The 19,207-nt window shown below is 44.7% G+C and overlaps 2 protein-coding genes across 4 annotated transcripts in view; one reads left to right on the forward strand and one right to left on the reverse strand.

Moving 5' to 3' along the window:
* The first annotated feature begins 978 nt into the window (after positions 1-978).
* Positions 979-2,158, forward strand: ss18l2 (ss18, like 2). Its single transcript, XM_069173406.1, has 3 exons — positions 979-1,151; positions 1,427-1,503; positions 1,611-2,158. Exons 1-3 carry the CDS (start codon positions 1,083-1,085, stop codon positions 1,720-1,722), a joined length of 258 nt encoding a protein of 85 aa, XP_069029507.1. The 5' UTR covers positions 979-1,082; the 3' UTR covers positions 1,723-2,158.
* Positions 2,159-2,931: 773 nt separating this feature from the next.
* garre1 (granule associated Rac and RHOG effector 1) overlaps positions 2,932-19,207 on the reverse strand; it is a 31,683-nt gene continuing 15,407 nt past the window's right edge. For all 3 annotated transcript variants that reach the window (XM_069173529.1, XM_069173532.1, XM_069173530.1), the window contains exons 3-14: positions 14,523-14,735; positions 13,696-13,836; positions 13,362-13,457; positions 13,009-13,170; positions 12,621-12,779; positions 10,819-10,916; positions 9,831-9,956; positions 8,548-9,701; positions 7,224-7,389; positions 5,571-5,708; positions 5,333-5,408; positions 2,932-5,204 (exon numbers count right to left, since the gene is read on the reverse strand). In XM_069173529.1, the coding sequence (XP_069029630.1) occupies positions 4,878-5,204; positions 5,333-5,408; positions 5,571-5,708; positions 7,224-7,389; positions 8,548-9,701; positions 9,831-9,956; positions 10,819-10,916; positions 12,621-12,779; positions 13,009-13,170; positions 13,362-13,457; positions 13,696-13,836; positions 14,523-14,735 (2,856 nt within the window). In that variant the 3' untranslated portion in view covers positions 2,932-4,877. The remainder of the gene's footprint in view (positions 5,205-5,332; positions 5,409-5,570; positions 5,709-7,223; positions 7,390-8,547; positions 9,702-9,830; positions 9,957-10,818; positions 10,917-12,620; positions 12,780-13,008; positions 13,171-13,361; positions 13,458-13,695; positions 13,837-14,522; positions 14,736-19,207) is intronic.

The raw sequence follows: 19,207 nt of genomic DNA on the forward strand, positions 1-19,207 counted from the left end.
CACTTTAAACATTTTGGCCTGCGGGTGGCACAAGTGGACATTTTACGAGGTGCTCAAACTGTTGGTGCTCTGAGGACCCAGGGTGCCATTTCACTCATTTTTGTGTGTATGTAAATTTTGGAGAGGTGCCTGCTGAAATGGGGCCCCCCATGGACGATGCACTGAATAGCAACAGGACACGGTATTTGTTTGGTTTACCTTCGCTATCTTTAAATAACCCGTATCAACAATCAAGAGATGGAAGTACTGTACTCAAGTATGATTTTGAGGTACTTGCACTTTACTCGAGTATTTCCTTTTGATGCAACTTTATATTTCCACTACATTTAAGAGGGAAATATTGTACTTTTTAACTACTATTTGACAGCAATAGTCACTTTTAAAGTTGTGGTTTTACATAATGGATAATATAGCAAGCTTTTAGAATACAACATATTTCAATCAGTTAATATACCTAATTACATGTAATTATCCAATGTTTTTTCTTTTCTCGCCCAGTCATTATAGAACAACCGCTCAGATTTGTATGCTGTTCCTCGATCTGAAACTGGATATAAAGTATTTAGGAGCATCTCCACCTGCAGCAGCTACACTCGTATCATTGTGCTTACACACTGATACTTCAGTATTAGTAATAATATAATGATGTCATGTATAATTATCTATCAGTCAGAGAGACCAATCCAGTGCTTTTACTTTGGTACTTCAACTTTTGTTGCTGATGCTGACGTACTTTGACTCAAGTAGGATTTTTCCAGCAGAAATTTTTACTTTTAATGGAGTGGGTTTTATTTTTGCTGTATTGGTGCTTTTACTCAAGTAAAACTCGGAGTACTTTTTCCCACTACTGCCAACGATAAATGAAACACGATTTTTAAGAACAAGCCGGGTTTTCCGTTTGTATTTCCCTTGAGGATTGCTGCTATTGCTGCAACTCTCCAGGAGATGGCGGTAAGAAAGACACAGGAAAGACGGTTTAATGCCGTAGAAGAAGAAAAGGGAGCAGGAAGTCGGAAAGATAGGAGCTTGTTACAAACATAAACTAATGCTAAAAACAACAACAACGACGAGACCTCCCAAACATGTCTATTGTCTTTGTGCCGAAGAAGCTACGAGGAAAGGCAAAAATCAACCAAGAAATCATACAGAGGGTAAGACACCAGTGAAGGACATTTAGACACCAGTGAAGGACATTTAGACACCAGTGAAAGACATTTAGACACCAGTGAAGGACATTTAGACACCAGTGAAGGACATTTACGAAGCGGCTAACTTGCTGTTGCTCACAATATCATTTATTTGCATTTATTTGTACTGAAAATGTTGTTTTCGGGGCATGGTTAAAGGCTGCAACAACAACAAACAAATAATAATAATAATAATAATAATAATAATAACAGGAGTACCGCGTGTGTTCTGGTCTCAGCTGCTGGAGGAAAACGACCAGCTGATACGATGCATCACGGAGTACATGCAGAAAGGACGAGCCGTGGAGTGTGTGCAGTAAGTGAGCGGAGCCGGCGGCCTGTCACTCATCGACCCACGTGGGTTCTCTCTTTTTAGAAAGTGTCTTGCACGCTGTTCAGAGGTGCGTTGTTGTCCCTCGACAGATACCAGCAGATCCTGCACCGGAACATCGTCTACCTGGCGACCATCGCTGACGCCAGCCCCGACAGCACGGCGCCCCCCTCCGAGGCACGAACCCCCCCAGAGGGGGAGTAACAGACGGGACCTCGGCTCGTGGCTGCTCGTTTGCTGATGTTCACATCGGGGACGCATCGGGGATACATCCGGACGCATCAGGACACATCGGGACGCATCGGGACACATCGGGGACGCATCGGGACATATCGGCACGCATCGGGGACACATTGGGACGCATCGGGACGCACCTCGGCTTCCACAGCAGCTGCAAACGGCCACAGAGGGACACGATGATTCACTTTGTCATATTTGAGAAAGATTTGTTTTATTTTTTTATCACTAATAAATATATTTATTATATTATTGTAATCTAAACTTGTGTTTTTGATCAAGTTACTCATTCCAGGAGCTCAAGTCACGTATGTTGGATTTTTTTATTTTTTTTTATGTGGACAAAGTTTGAGCCTTTTTGTTTTTGTATTCATGAGACTGTAGATTAAAACACATAAAAGGAGTGGAAGCGTCATCCGTGTGTATTATTCACATTCAGGTGCTTGAAGGTGAAACGTGTTGAATCCATCTTGGAAAAGGATCATCGATGCGTAAAGTGTAAAAATGCACGTCTCCTTTAAAACGGTCCAAGTAGCACTGGAGGGTTCTCAGAAAACTAAAAGACTTTATTTTATGTGACGAGATGAGTTTAAGATGACGAACACAATGCGACCCACACAGGTCTTCATCAGGGTCTTCATCAGGGTCTTCAATGACCTGAGTGGGAGGATGAAGCCCTGTCAGCGTGCAAGCCGATTGGTCAAAGACTAGGAAGTGATAGAGAGGATGGACAAACCCAAACATCAATAAACACACACACACACACACACACACACACACACACACACACTGGGCTCCTACTGCGCTCGTTACTCATTGATGGTTACTGATGACCCTGATGATGACTTGTCAGTTATTTAAAACACATATTGCCATGTAAAATCATATTTAATGAACTGTACAGTGTGCTTCGGGTTGTTTTGAAGAAGACTTGAGTTTGATCTTGTGGACCGAGGCCCTTATTGACGCATCCATCGAGTTCTTTACACCACGGAAGAAGTAGATTCAAACACATTTTCTATTTTTGAAAGTCGTCACCGGTGATGGTTTTTGTTTTAGGTTCAGACGCCACATTTTCTCAGTGCACGTCGCCCGTTTCGATGTTTCCAGCAGTTTAAATCGATGTAGGGAAATGTGCATCTTTTCAACTGAAAGAAGAACACCAGTCAGAAAACATTTCGAATTGCTAAGTCATTTTTATTTATTTTTTGCATTGCTGGTACACTTGGAAAGATTCAGTTGCCAGCTCAAAAGAACAATAAGCAACATAAGCCAAGCAGTCCCCCTTCATATCTTCTATCAGGGCAACATGTTTTTATTATTACTTTTTATCTTTTTGTAGAAGCCACTAGTAAACCATTTGACACAGCTGAGAAGCTAACAGTTACAGTCCAAGGTCTGTAATGATGTCTTAAAAAAGGCTGCAACAGTTAGGGAGATAACACAGACAAAAAGCAACAAACTCTATATCTTGATTGTGCAAAGCACATTAACTATAAAAAGATATATATTTATATGTATATACAGCAAACAATTCTCTGTAAACATGTTAAGTATGTTAGTTTTCTGAAAACATGGTGTCATTTCATAAATACAGGCAACATTGGCATCCGCAAACATCACAAAAAGATAACATTCTGGGCTTTTAAATGCAGCCCATCGCCATAGAAACCGAAGAAACAAGGGCTCGAGGAAAAAAAAAAAACACCCTCATCACACAATATTTTAGTGTTTAGCATGGCATATTTGGTAACCTTTATAGATAGATGGTGTAGTTCAACTCTGTAGGAAAGAAATGTGCTTTTTTTCACATATTGGGAGGAGGAAAATAATGTTTTATGTAATATGTCTACAAGAATACTAACATACAGTAATGGTATAACATGTAAGAAAATACAAAAATAAGATTAATACTGTCAATAATTGTACACGAAAAAATATTGTATTATTAAACGGAGGAAACGTTAGGTTTTATGGGAGTTAGTGTCAAACAACCGCCAATTAGAGAGGAGGAAATGAAGATGTTCCCGAAAGCTCTCGTCCAATAGGGTGTGGAACTTTGTCGATAATCTCAGACAGCCTCTCATCGCCTCAGCACCATTCATCCTCTGAACAACGCTTTGGTTGGAAATAATATTCTGCAAGTGCTATCAATACCAACATGGCACATAGTTACTGCTATAACTTTGAACTCTGGTCAGTTGTTGAAAAAGTAGTGTATTTCTCTCAAATGACACCTCTGCAGTGACTTACTATATTTATGCTGAGCCTGCTCAAAGCCTCTTAATAAAAAGAACTAAATATGTATATTTCAACTTCAATATTTTACAAGCTATGAAACAGTAGATGGTAGCTGTATTCTGAGTCATCTTGCATGAGATTTGGCAGTTACAGCTATGTAGACACAGTATATTTATCATGGGCAAAATGAGAGCATCTCAAACCCCCGCCCCTTTGTTAATCCCAACCTCCCCTCTCCTTTACACACACACACACACACACACACACACACACACACACACACACACGCGCGCACACGCACACACACACACACACACACACACACACACACGCACACACGCACGCACACTCACACACTCACACATAAGCACACACACACACACACAAGCACGCACACACACACACACACTCACACATAAGCACACACACACACACACACACACACACACACACACACACACACACACACACACACACACACTCACGTTCAGCTGCAGAAAGCAGGTGGGCGACGGCCGTGCGCATCTCCAGCTCTTGTCTGAGGAGACGTCAGCTCGACAGACAGAGAAACGAGCGCTCCGCTGACCGCTGCCGCCGGGACACATGCACCTTTTTGTGGTTTAAAACATGGCAGTTCAAAAAACTTCAAAATACATCTCTTTTTTTTTTCTTTTTCTTTTTTCTTTCTTTTTTTTTTGTTTTTTTTTTCAAATGGGGATGTTTGACATGGAAAAATATAGATACAAAAATGTCGAGCCAGTGTGTTTACTTAACGTTGCCTCTGAGGCTTTGAAATCTTCCAATTCAGCGGGTGTGGACTGGACTGGCTGCAGCTCGGCGGCTCGTGTAACGTGGTGGTGGTGGTGGGGTGGGGGGGGGTATCAGTACTGGTGAAGGTAGGAGGGCCTGTGCTCGTGTTTGAGGGGGAAGGATTTAAAGCCCTTGGTCATGGGTTTGTGTTGCTGCTGTTGCTGCTGCTGCTGCTGCTGCTGTTGGGTGAAGGGGAAACCAGAGGTGATGCCGGTGGAGGGCGAGCAGTCGCTGGCAGTGGACCACACAGGGGACTGCAGCATCTGCATAGAGTCGCTCCACTGGGAGGAAGGAGGGATGTTCATCTGGTACAAGGAAGAGCTGGGATTGGGCATGGTGTTGGTGTGGGCAGAGTGCTGCCACGGCGCTTTGGGAGGCCAGGTTTTAGTTTTGCTGTCCTGTGGAGCAACGGAGGACGGTGATCAAAAGTCGCAAGAAAAGGCAAAAAGTTCAAATGAACACTTTCGGGCTGGGACTAAAACTGACCGCTGATGCGATCATTGATCCCGAGGTGCTCGTACTTTACCTGGTTATCGTCGCCGATGTGATGGAGAGGTGGTGAGGGCAGGGTGCACACCTCCGGCTCACCACAGCTGTGTTTTCTGAGGGAACAGAAATTCACGCTGAACCTCACGGGTGCTCACACAAACAGGATTTGCTCAAAGAGGGAGCATCAAAGCATTCTCATCCCCAGAAGCATTTTATGTAATAATAATCAAAGTGTTACCAGGAGAGAAGACAATGACTGTTACTGGACTTCTTACCTCCGCTGTTTAACCGCGGCAACGAGGTCCGGCCCGGAGAACATGGAGAACAGGCTGTCACCGTTGGCTGAAGACGTCTCGTCACTGGAGCTGGCCGAGTCCCCCTGATTGGCCGACCAGCTGCTGTTCACGGTCTCGCTGAGGACACAACCAGAGGACGCGTCAACAAAAGGGAGGTCAAAGGGATACCAAGGTCACATTTTTTTCTGATGTCTAACGCCTACAAAATGAAGAAGATGTAGTGTATGACATTGCAAATGTGGACTTTTTTGTTTGTGATGATCTAAAGGGCGAGAGGGGCGTCCATTTAAAAGCGTTGATTAAAAGTGAGCTGAATGTGTTTGTAGAGTTTAGATACCTAGCTTCCACATCTAGCACCTATTTCATTGCAAAAGCTGATCTCCTGTTTATAAATAACGACGCTATCGTACAGACTTTTTAAGCGACATCACACCACCGCAACGACTTGTTCACTTCTGCCTGCCGAGTCTGTACGCCGGACGGCGTCACACACACCGTGGGTGGAATTAAACGACCCCAGTCATGATTAACGTGCTGAATATCTCGCATTTTAATGGTCCCGGTCACATTAATAATCTAATCAAAACACCGCTCCAACACGACTCTACGATAAAACCCCTTTTTAAATAACCCTTCCACAGTTCAACTCAACTGCTGCCCACTATAACAACCAGGTTTATTACACGTGTTGTGATGTGCCCCACGCACATAAAACAACAGAGACGGCAATACAAATAAAAAGCAGAGATGAGTCTGAGCTCCTCCGGCGCGTTACTCCAACGTTTAGGTGTCCTGACTGTAAAAAACATTATTGTCAGATTTACAGGATTAGTAAGCAAGACTGACACACCAATGCTGCATTCAAGCCGCTGGGAGGTGAGAGTTCCCTTTTGGAGTCGAGAGCGTTCACATGATGGGTTTTTAATCAAATACCTGCTTGTGCACCGTTTGTACGACTGTTGAAACAAAGTAACGTCAGCAGAGCAAAGTCGCTGAGAAGTTAAACGCTTTTCTAAGCAACCACAAGGCTGACATTACATCGGACACGCAAAAACTACCAACACGGCCGAGACAATGAAAGTAATTGCAAAGTATTGTTTAACGTCACAACGCCCTGCTCTAATTGGCATGACATAAATGAACCATTAAGTTTTGCGCTGAGTCAGCATATCTCTTCCTTTCACCACAAATGTCGAGTGACGTCAAATCGACTCCTCTGAGCTTTGAAAAAAAAAAAATAACTTTCCTGGTCAGTTATTTCTCAGTTGGACGGGCTCTCAGGTGAATTTTCCATCTCGGAGGTCAGAACTTTCCCAGCTGCTAATGAATGCACCAAAAACATCTGAAAGGACAGCAGTTCGGTGGAAAACTGTCTGCTGACGTGTCTGTTGAAAGTTAAAGGTGATACCAGGCCATTCAGCACACTGTAGGTGTTCTTGAACTTCTGCCTTCTATGACTAAATGGCTTGTTTATAATCAGTCATCTTCATTTCTTATATATTGTCTTATGACTCCTCGTAAGGCAAATGTGTTAAGATGTCAATGTGATTACCTAAACTCAAAAGACCCGTTTGTACATCAGCGGGTGTCAGTGGATCAGCGGTAGGGTCGATGTCATGTCCGGATACCTACCCCTCGCTGTAGTACTCCGGGTGGGACCAGGTCCTGTGCTGCTCGTCGGGCATTGGCCAGTTGCTGCGCGTGTTGCTGGGGCGACGGATGTGCTGCACCTGCCGCTTCTGCTGCATGGCCTGACTGACGCCGGCGACGTAACGTGCAAACTCCGGGTCGGAGCCGACTGCGCGTGGAGAGGGGAGAATAAACACGGCCGTGAGTTTCTGACACTCTCAGCTTTTCTCTTTCGCTCCCCGGAGCTCAATCCTTTTAGCCAGACTGTCTGCCGTAGCAGAAAAATCACAATGGCCGTAAGTCAACTCCGCACAATGGGCCTCGGCTGCAATCAAAAGAGTCTGCTGCACTGTAAAAACAGGAAGTGACACAAGCTAAATTCAGCAGAAATCGCCAACTTGCAGTCGCAGCCACATGTGCTCATCCTGCCTGACCGCTATCTAGTACTTTATTCAGATGGAGGTCAAAGGTTGCCTCAGGACTGCTGAAATGTTACAAGATGGTGTAGAAATACTAATAACAAACCATGGGAACACATTTTATAATGTAATGACACTTTTCCCCAAGAGTAATGCACAGAGTAGAGCTCAGTCTAATTTCATATTTAGTCTGGTTGTTCTGCAGTCAGGTTTCACTTACATTAATACAAAGCAATGTATTAGCATTGGATTGTAAGTATGTTTCCCCTTGTGGAAAATAATAATCTTCGTCTAGTCGTCCCTCGGTGCTGCTGATCTCAACTTAAGTCTGCTGATTCATTTTCTTTTATGACAGCTGGATCCTCATTGCACACATCATCATTACATCAACTCCTGCCACCCACCACCCTTTTCTGAACATTACTCTCCTGGGATCATGGACACATAAGTCCTAACTGTACATCATAAAAAGCTTCTCCAGGTGTTTCTTATGATGAAACGATGATGTCAGCAAAGCTGCAGGTTTAGTTCAATCACAATATAATCTGATTAAAGATGAGAACTCCCACAAACACATATTCTTTTTGATTTTTTTTTTGCTCCCTTCTGTAATATTTATTTGATTATTTTATTGCTGTTAAATTGTCCAAATAAATAAATAAATTCCTTGACTATTAAGGGAAAAATAAAAATGGAAAATTATGATCCTTAACTACTGAATGAGCTGTTAAAAAAAAACAAAAAAAACTCTCAACTCCAACAGCTTGAAGGACGGCTGACTGTCTGTGTCGCCACATGAGCTGGATGTGAGTGTCTGGATTAATTAAGATTTTAGAGTGAACTGTTCTCAGGATCTGCTGGAATCTGTATGGAAGCTCTTGGACATGTAATCTGAAGGTGGACCTCACCTGCAGGGTCGAAGGGCAGCGTGTCTCCCAGGACTCCGAACACTCCCTCGCTCTGGTCCCTGTTGGGCCAAGTGTTGTTGCGGGGCCCCTGTGGTTTCTGACCCAGCATCTCTGACATGACACTGTCCATGTAGGTGCTGACCAGGCCCAGACTGTACAGGTCCGAGCTCAGATCCGGCAGTCCAGGGGATCCCCACTGTCCGATGGGACCCAGGGGAGAAAGCCCCGCTGGGGGGCCCTGCGGCGGAGGCTGCTGCCCAGAGGTGCCCAGCCACTTGCTTGACACCCTCTGCTGTGGCAGAACCTGGGGTGGAGTCTGCTGCAGAGGAAGCTGAGGAGGAGGCGTCTGTTGCTGAGTGATGGGCTGCAGGAGGTGCTGGTAGTACTGCAGGGCCTGTGGGGAGGGCTGCTGGGGAGGAGGAGGGGGCTGCTGCTGCTGCTGCTGCTGTTGTTGTTGTTGCTGCTGTTGTTGTTGCTGCTGCTGTTGTTGTTGCTGTTGCTGTTGTTGTTGCTGTTGCGGAGGAGGCTGCTGCTTCTGCACTGAGGGTGGAGGCTGAGGCTGAGGCTGGGGCTGGGGCAGGGGCTGTGCTGGGGGCTGCAGGGCACCGTGAGAGATAGACTGGGAGGCTGGTGGAGGACCGCTCGGGGGCTTCAGCTCAGCGGGGTTCGCAGACGCCACAGAGTTCCTCCTCTTGACCAGGGGTGAGGCCTGCTGCGATTTGCCCATGTTGAATCCTGAGAGAAAGTCAATGACATCCTGCATCTCCTGGTCAGTGGGCAGGTTCATCCCCTGGTCTTCGGCCACCAGGCCGTTGGCCAGCTGGTTTTGCTGGGTGGAGTCGGCGGCGCATGACAGGCTGCCCATCTGCAGGATGCTGTGGAGCCTCCCGTCGCTGTGGCCCAGACCTTTGGCCTTATCCTCAGACATGCTGGTAGTTAGCATGCTGCGAGACGGGGTACTGGGGATGGAATAGCTGCCTCCACTGTTGGAGCTGGACGAGACCTTCTTGGTGAACTTGGAAGTCAGCTTGGATATCGTTTTGGGGAGTCCACTGGAGGTCTTGGAGCTGGTCCCTGGAGGCAGGTCTGTTGGGCTGCAATACTCTGGGATCTCTCTCTGTAGCTGAATCTGAATAGTGGGCAGGGCTTGCTCTCTTTTGCGGACAGGAGAAAGACATGTATTTGATTTTGTTGTGGTAAAACTATGTTGTATGTGAATAACTTCTACAAACAGCGAGCTAAGAAATCACAAATCTAGTCATTATCAGTTAACGTCCACTCACTTTCTCTCCTTCCACCTGTTGATGTCAAACACTGCTGTGTAAAGGACGTCCACTAGACCCAGTGTCTTTTCCGGGTCCAAGCTCCGCTGGAGCAGGGACATCGTGGCTGGGTCCTCCTTCAGACACCTGAACATGTACAGTCACGCAAACATCCACAACCGTACAGGACATGAAGTACACATCCAACACAATGTCTCTCACATAAAAGCCCAGGAGCATTAATCTGAAGAGATGAACACCTGACACCATATCCATAAACAAGACAAATCCAACCCACCTCTTGTGTAGGAGAGGTGGGTTGGATTTTTCTTATATGTGTGTGCATATAAATAACAATGAGAATATATTTTCACTTTTTTGACATTACCTGTCTATTTACCTAGACTGGTAAATAAACAGCTGTTAATGCTAACGGTGGTAATGGAGGGCTGGCTTGTAAAGGCAGTTAACTGCATAGCTTTACTGACGGTGTTTATATGTTTAACTGTGTGCTGATATGAGGTTTAAAGCCGTTAGAATAGTTGTATGCGACGAGCTAAAATAGCACGTCATCCAGCTATCGACCAAACTGAGCCAACTTTGTGTAGCAAACAAATCGGTTGTATTGATCTTGTTGGAGAATTCAAAATGGATCTTTAGTGCAAAATAAACTGTGTTGAAAAATATTCCAAATGGTGTCTTAATACGGTTTCACTGCACCTGTTTTACTCCACGATTGGTAAAAACTGAGATAAAGTACACTATACAGGCTTAACCAAACTCCATTTTTACTCAACACACTGCTGGGTCGATATAATCGGTTGTGTGCACCAAACCGCATTATCAAGTGTTTGCATGTGGTCAAATATTCAAAGTTTGTTATCAAGAATGATATTTTTAGGGGATCTGTAATCATTCTGAACTATAGCTGCCATTTAATGGGAAGAGTGCTTATAAAAAATTTTTTTTTAAAAAGGCTGCTAAAAACATCGTTTCTTGATGTACTCACCATGTAGAAGGAACCTGGACCACCACCTTGGATCCCTCCAGAGTGATCTGGGGAGCGTAGGCCTCTTTGTTCTCAATCTGAGCTGTATCAACAACCACCTGTTGAGACACAGAAACACACCTCTGTCAGCATCTCCTGACACGAAGACTTCTTCTGCAGCCATTTATTGTTCTTATTGTGAATTCTACTTGTGCAGTCAACCCACATACTCTCCTACGTTTGGCTCATTTACAGCCACTAAGACAGTTCGGAGGGGTTGTGTATCTCTCTCCAGTGTAATAGTGTTGGTGTTAAGCTCCATAATATGTAAATCAGTTACATTTAGCACTTTTCCAAGCCAGCAGTCAAAAGCTCATCTCTGGTGTCTGGCATTAATTTCCCACCAAGCAGTGAGAGGCGGTTCAAGGCGAGGAAACCGACCGCTTTCCATCAGCCAGTGACAATAAACAGGCAACCCTTCCTGCCTGCTGCTAGTCGAGTTCTTTGAAAGTGGCCTTGGCTCCTCGAGACCGGTGTAGCCGGGTCGCAGAGAGGGAGGGAAAGTGGGAGGAGTCTATTTCCTGCAATGCAGGAAATGCCCCCTATTGTTATTAAATAAAGCAGGTGTATCCTCGGAAAAAGCCAGGCCGGCCGTGTGAGAGCGCCGCACACGGACACAAACAGCCGCTCGGTCGTGTCAGAAACGCATACGACAAGGTCACCGGGGGTAAAGGAGAAGAAGGAGCAGCAGCACAATATAAGGTCATCTTCATTGCACTCTGAACGCCGTGATTAGAAGGAAAAAGGGAGTCGCTGGTGAGTTATGTTGCCTGGAACTGAGCAGATATGGTGATTCTGACTGAGATTGTCATGTGAGTGTAAAGGAAAGAAAACAGGGAGGAGGAGGGCTGTGGTGTGTGTGTGTGGGGGGTGGGGGGTGTATGGGTCACTGGATGACAGTGAGTGTATGTGTAAATGCAGGAGTAGGGATTGACAGCATGCGTGTGTGAGTGTGTGTCCATGCATGCTGCAGTGTGCTCTATTCTGGGTTGAGTGGCGATCAGATATGGAGCTGATGCACAACATCATTCATCAACCGGGGATGGTTTTACAGTCAGCACGGGCCTGGCAGGCCTGGGTGGGAACGCACTCTCAAGGTCTGACACACAAAACAGGGCCGACCACAGAGGAAATAAACACGGGTGTTGCTCCGAGGAGAGTCCTGCTGCTGACCCTCCCCTCCCTCCCTCCCTCCCTCCCTCCCTCCGTACGATTCTCCTTTTCAACAAGAGGGTGGGGGAGCTCTGTTTGTTCTGCCCAGGCAAGCCTATCCCTTCACTCAGATGCCGCAGGAATCTTTCTTCCCTTTTGTGTCTCTCAGGTGTTTGTTTACACCTCTCGACTGCCTCAAAGCAAGCCGACAGATCTGCTCATCTACATTACAAATCTGACAAACAATGGGATGCAAGTTGCCAACCCTGGAGACACACACACAGAAGGAGACGAGTCAGAGTCAGTGAAGGACGACAGGCCTGTTCACATCGGTATGCCCCCTACCAGCCACTACTCTGTAGGATCAACTACACTGTGGTGATGGATGAGAAACATGATCAGTTTACCATAGCGCATCTTACACATACACTCATAAGCACTAAAAACATGAGATTTAACAGGCCGAACTAAATTATATTTCAAGAAGTGAAGGGAAAAGCTAGAGAATTTTTTTATTTTTTTTTAAATAAAATCAAAGTTACAAATACTATTCACTACTGCTCTGACCTTTTCAAAGTCTGCCAACCCCGGTGTTTAACATTTCTACTCACCAGACCAGCCTGAGCGAACAGCAGCTGCACGGCTGTCTTGCAGGCTCCTCTCCAACTGGATGGGCAAACTTGGTTGAGGACTTCAGTGACGGGAGAGTCGTCTCTGGGTGTCACTCCGTTCTGGCCCAGCGCCTCCTTAATGAGCTGCAGCATCGTGTGCTGAGGAGACAGAACACAGTGACCCGTCAAGAAGGCAGTCTGCCATCAACATCTGCAGCCGTTTCACTAAAGACAGCAGTAAAGCCTTTTTAAACTGTTGAGCCAGAGAAAGTTAACGACTTTCAGACAGAACAGACTGATAAAACACACTTCGCGGCTGGCATTTTTATTCTAATTGAGACTGGTGAGCAATAGCAGAAATAGAGAGCAGTTGTGTGACGCGGCATACCGTTTTCAGTTTGAGGTTTTCAGCCGCGGACTCGTTGAAGGACACTCCTTTGAGGAAGTGCGAGCCGATCTGCACCGGGATGGTGGGCAGCTCGCACTGGATGGGCTGGGAGGTGGTCTGCATCCTGCCCGCCTGCTGAGCCTCCGCCTCACCGCAGCAGCCCTGCACACATACACACAAACATGGAAACACACAACAGCATAAACACATATTAATAAGAAAATAGTATTTGTTCAACATTAAAATGTACATTTCAGAGAATCAACTATTAATTCAAACTGAACCCATGCCTCCACATCAGTCAAATTTCCTCGGAGGTTGACCACACTTTGAATGTGTAAGAGTGACCTCACCTGTAAGGCTGACTCCACAGCTTTCGGGTTGAGGTGAAAGCCTGCCTTCAGTGCGTACTCACTGTGGCCCAGGCTCTCTAATGCTGCTTTGTAGGCCTGGAAACACGAGCAGCTGTGTTAATATGTTACATCTTTGATTTTACATCTTCTTAGTACTGCAGTTGCATTAACAACCATGTATTTCCATTGTAATATTCAATTAAAAATGATTGTACATTTACCTAAAGGGGATATTCTCAAGAAGAATTACAAGAAAATCTTTTCATTCCATTCCTCAGGATATTTCTAAATCCACAAACCAACAACAGTTGAGGTCTTCAGGTCGACACTATACCTGTAAAGTACTGTCGATCTTCATGTTGAGCTCCTTCAGCTGGTGCTCCGGGATGGTGGTGTTGTTGGAGCAGAAGAGCTGCTGAACCTGGATGCCTGCGAGGCCGCCGTCCCGGCCCCTCTCTCTCAGCCTCGCGGTGGCCTGGAGGCACACGATGAGAGCTCTGGGTAAGAGTGACAGCAGCAACACCTACACGACCACTACAGCAAAAACCTCACCCTCAGCAAGAAATACTGCTAAATTAGATGTTTAATAGGTGTTTGTTTACAAGGATAAATAAGACAAAACAAAAAAATAAAAGGTGTTTTTTGAAAACCATTCTAATACTACATAAAAATCTCGAGATATCACATTTTTTTAAAAACAGGATGCTTTTCTTCGATGACTGAAAAAGAAAACACGTGTGTAGCCTTTGAAATGGAGTCCTGGCTGCCTCCCTCTATGCAGGCCTGCATCCCTCCAGGGCTAACACACTGCATGCCAGGGTTTAACAGATCAATCAACCCACTATTCTCCTCTCTGCTTCACTGTATACAACAAAGCTCAAAATGGGCCAGAGGGACTGATTAGCCCGGGGATTAGTTAGGTCCTCTTACAAAACAGCCTCCAGTACATGGGCTGGGGTTTGGAGGACAGAACAGAGCGATGCAGGTTCACAGACGAGCCACAGCCCAGAAAAGAGGAAATAGGAAATTGAGGCTGGAAATCATAAACGGTTGGCATTTCTCAGGAATGTGTAACAAGCTGGTTTTTCACCTCACACACAAACAAACCCCCGAATTTCCACCGCCCAGACCTGGGAGAGACCCGGGGGCGTGACTACATACCTCAGCTGCACCTTTCCACGAGCGGGAGGCTTCCTCCAGCTCCGTGAGGGGCCCCAGGTCGGAGCTCTGGGAGCGGGCGTTGGCACAACGCTCCTGGGCCTGGGCGAGAGCCTCGGCCAGGCAGGACTGGGCCACGGGCTGGACCTTCTGCAGAGCCTGTGACAGAAACTGGAAATGGACCTGCATCACCGTGAGGAAGCACCGACCCAGTACCTGCAGAGAGACGACAGGGATCACAGTCACAACATACCTCATTAACATGCTAAGGGAGCTCCGTCACAATGTTTGACACACCAAACAATATGGACGCCCTCGGGCTAGGAAACCAACGTGCATGTCCACATGCCTCTGTGGTTAACTCTCCAAATAACCAGCTCTGTGTGCGACTTTACCAACATGGTGCTCACTCACTCTAATAAAACAGGATGACGGTGTTATTTCTAGATCACATATTTGCTACATTTTCCAGCCTTTTAAACCGCAAAGATCCAGGAACTAAAACTTGTGACATCTTTTTTGAGTGGCGACATATATCTGCTTCTGTAAATCTGGTACAGAGTGTCATGCAGGCGTTAGTTTCCTCAGCTTGGGTTGCGGAATGTTAAAAATACTTTTTACAACATGTTACATTTTTGTAAAAGTGTTACACCGTTAAATTGTGGACTCATCTACCACATTTGTTGAATAAAACACGATTGCCAGAAGACTCGTCTGGCTGGTCCTTTTAGCGATAAGAACATGACTCACTGAATATCTTCCTCCAATGTGATAGATGACGAGGACATAATCAACTCAAGCTAATCCAAAAAATATAAACGTAGCCGACATTTGCCCACCTTGTTTCCCAACTGTTTGCCACAACAGATGTCATAACAGCAACACAAATCTGAGCGCCAAGACCGTGTCATGAAGCCCAATTTAACACACAACAACTTTCAAAAGAAAACATCTTGCCTGCACAGATTTGAGCTTAACAAACATGTGTCTGCATTTGTGGTAAACTATGGGCTGTAAACAAATGTCAAACATGTGAGGATAAGAACAATATGTGTTTGTATTTGCGAGAAAAAGATGGAAAGTCAACACATTTGATTAAAATATGTCAGTTTCGAAGAAGATTTCTGCTACAGATCTGTCAACATCTCCCATTGCTTTTATCTTTTATTTACTTCAATTCGTTTTCAGACATAAATGAAGGAAATGTGCCGTTAATGCGCACACTGTTTTGAGAAACATTTCACACGCATCGTTCCACATCTAACGAGTTGCATGTCCACGAGTGTGCTCGTTTGCTGAGAGAACAGTTCAGGCTTCGAGGCTGTTTGTTGTCCAATTAGCAAAAGAAGAGAAACAGGACACCACAGGGTTCGCCTTGGTCATAGGGTTTTCTTTTTCATGTTCCTGCTGAAAATATCTCGGGACAGGCTGAGCTGGGAAGACAGAAATATGCTGCTGCTTTCTGACGGCAGACAGGAACAACAGGACGTAACAGGACACTTCATGGAAACCAAAACTGAACTGAGTAAAAGACTGAATGTATAAAATCTCCACTTGTTGGAGGTATTCAACTAGAAAACAGGACATGGTGGCTGATCCACTGTCTGTGGAGCACTGGAGCCATGACGTGGGAATTTTGCTGCCTCATTCATTGTTTTGTTATTCTGCCGATAGGTCATCATTTCTACTAGACATTAGCCAGCAAAAAGCATCAAACTAACTGATGCTGGGGCGTCCAAAGAATCATACCAAATACTATAATCATAACATGCCCAGTCTGATTGAGGCAGGATCTCTGCTGACTCTGTTTTATGTGAAACTCTTTCCTGTTCACTCTTAAAAGGCAAAGTTCCCAAAACAATAAAAAAAAATGTGGATCCTATTATTCCCAATATTCCAACAAATACCTTTAATTTCTTGATTAAAAATGCATTTTAAACAGCATGTTGGTTTAGACTGAGGACTGTTTTAATTACTGTATGTACCTAGGTTTACACAATTAAGTATCATGACATTAAAATGAATGGACTTATCACACCTTTATTTTCATGTAGCTCAGTATATCCACTGTGTTTTGAGTGTGTGAGTTCATGTGTGCATTGTAAAGAAAGTAACAGCTGGAAAAGGGAGTGGCAAACAAAGACTGTACATTGGCTATGTCCAACGAAATGATACAAGGAAACATGCATGAGTCGGTTCGCTCAGTGGATCAATAAAAGCTATACAGCAGCGAGCTAAAGGGAGAACTATGAGGTTGTTTTTTTCCTCACAACGACACCCAATCTGAGAGCCTATCCCAAAACGCATAATGCAAAGTGCAAGTATAAAAAAATAAATTAAAAAAAAAGACACAAGAGCCCTCTCAGTGATTCTTAGTATTGTGCCGTCTAGTCATGGGTGATAAGTTCAAAATACCACGTGATTTTCTTCTAATCAATACCTTATTATGCCACTAAGATAACAAAGCGTTTGTGTTGGACTGGAAAGAAACAAGCTCTAAGAGTCTTGAGCTTCCCCCTCGAGGCTCCGTGCAGCTGCATACAGGCACAGCACTGCTTTGGGTTTCAGATCCAGGCTGTACAAGATGAGAAATGCCTGCTCCTGCTGTCAACGTTCAGCAACTAATCACAACTCAATTAGTCAGCGGAGATTTAGTGTCTGTGCAAATCAGGAAAGTAACGTAACAGAAGAGGCTGATAATGAGGCTTCGGACTGATGTCACCGTACGCAGCGTATCCTAATGACAATAATAACATGAGCGCAAGCTCACGACGAGATCAAAAACTACCCGTAACTGTTACAAAGGCTACAATAACCAAACGAAGAAAAACATGAGGACATGGCTACAGCACGAGATAATGGATACCACATGTGATTGGCCGTGCAGTATCCCACACAGTCATGGAAAATATGAGAAATGAAGAGCGCAGCGGAGCCAAGCCGATGCTGGCCCCTCTCACAACCAAACAAGGCCACTCGTGAATCAATCATCAACATCTATGCTTGTATTTTCTGAGAACACCTGCACTATCAGAGCACCACATCTAGGAGAGTCGTGTTGCTGAGATCTTCTGGAGGAAAGGGAGTGTGAGGCTGTTATAATAACCAGATGGCCGCATGGAGGAGTTGCAGCGCTGTCTGATCTGTTAAAAAAAACTAAACAGAAAAACAAGCAGCCTACCTTGGTTGGTTACTGTCAAGTTTTGTCTTCTTTTGACTCCCTTGCTCTTATTTTTCATTCCTTTTTCTGGGTCGCCCCTTTAAAACAGTCCTCTCATGGAAACAGGAAGGTCACGGTTGTCTTGCACTCTTGTGTTTCTTAGAACTGCTCACTTACATATGCAGAGTACTCTTCAAACTAAAACCGATTTACTGCGTCTCCTTTTCTGGATATAATCTCATGAGCTTAAATAAGTGTAAGAACTTGAGAAATTAAATCTCTTTGTTCGGTTACAATGACGTTATTCTTTAGCCAGTATAATAATCAGGCTAAAACCAACATGAAAGGAGTTTTCTTGGAACAAAAGTTGTGTTTACATGTATTCATTCTTATCGAAGGACACTATTTTGATTTCTAAAACATTTTTAACACAGACAGTTTTTTGTATCTTAACTCCTGCATTGTTTACATTCATGTTTGCTGGCTTGCGTTCTTCTTCATGAGCTTTTACAGCCACTTTGCTGCATTTCTTTGGATGCTACTTAAATCAACTGTAGATGGTCACATCATAAAAATCAGTGTGCATGTAACAAACAGAGCAAGGACCATCCTTTAGGTCAAAAAGTCCACTGGGCTTCTCCAAACCTTTTATCTGTTTTGGTCTGAACTGGAAACAGAACGACGCCCAGAAATGTTTTTACACCAACAACCGGCTATACTATTTAATTACAAAATCAACTATCACATTTCAATTTGGCCTGACTTTAACAAACATTTAATCCAGCTCATGAAATACTATATGTTGCATGCCGCCCATGTCTGTTGTTTTCTGTCTTACAGTTTTTTCCTCGAATCCTCACATTTTCCACAATGCATAAGTCAAAACAACCAATGGAAATCACTCCCACATTTAATACAGCATGTATTTCACTGCAATTAGATCAAGCCTACATGTCAAGGACCGTATATCATCAAGAAAACCAGCAACTGTATCAAAAACAACATGGCAGGAATGTCTTCAGCAGCTGAAGAGGAAGGTGTTTTTCCAGTGTTTCCAGTGAGCACTGGTGGGGGGGAGACAAAGCATATCCAGTTGTCTGACTGCAGCAGGAGGAAGGTCTCTGCTTGTGGGGACTTCTCTGTCTGCCTCTGCGGTTTTGAGGTTTTGACTTATAAGCTCGGCAAACGGCCTCTGAACAAACCGTGACATTTTCATGCATATTTGGCAGAGGAGTCGCTCTGAGCAGCCAGAGAGCCGTGCTCTGTTTTGGAAGTGGTTTGTATTGTAGGCTGCACTGGCCTGAACTTTTGGGGCTCTTGGTATAAAAAAGCAAAGAAAAAAAAAAGGAAAAAAGGGAGGGGGTAAAAGAAAGAAAGAGGAGAAGGGGACGTGAGCCAGGGGAAGAAAGAGGGGGCGGGGGGCGCTTCACATACCACAACTCCCCAAACTCAGAAATGCATTTGGTTCTTTTTTGAAGACCTCATAATACATTCAGCTGCCAAACAACATTCTTCGATTCACGCAGGC

The sequence above is a fragment of the Embiotoca jacksoni genome, unplaced genomic scaffold, assembly GCF_022577435.1.
Source record: "Embiotoca jacksoni isolate LCO1_2020_lvr unplaced genomic scaffold, fEmbJac1.0.p SCAF_6, whole genome shotgun sequence".
NCBI lineage: Eukaryota > Metazoa > Chordata > Actinopteri > Embiotocidae > Embiotoca > Embiotoca jacksoni.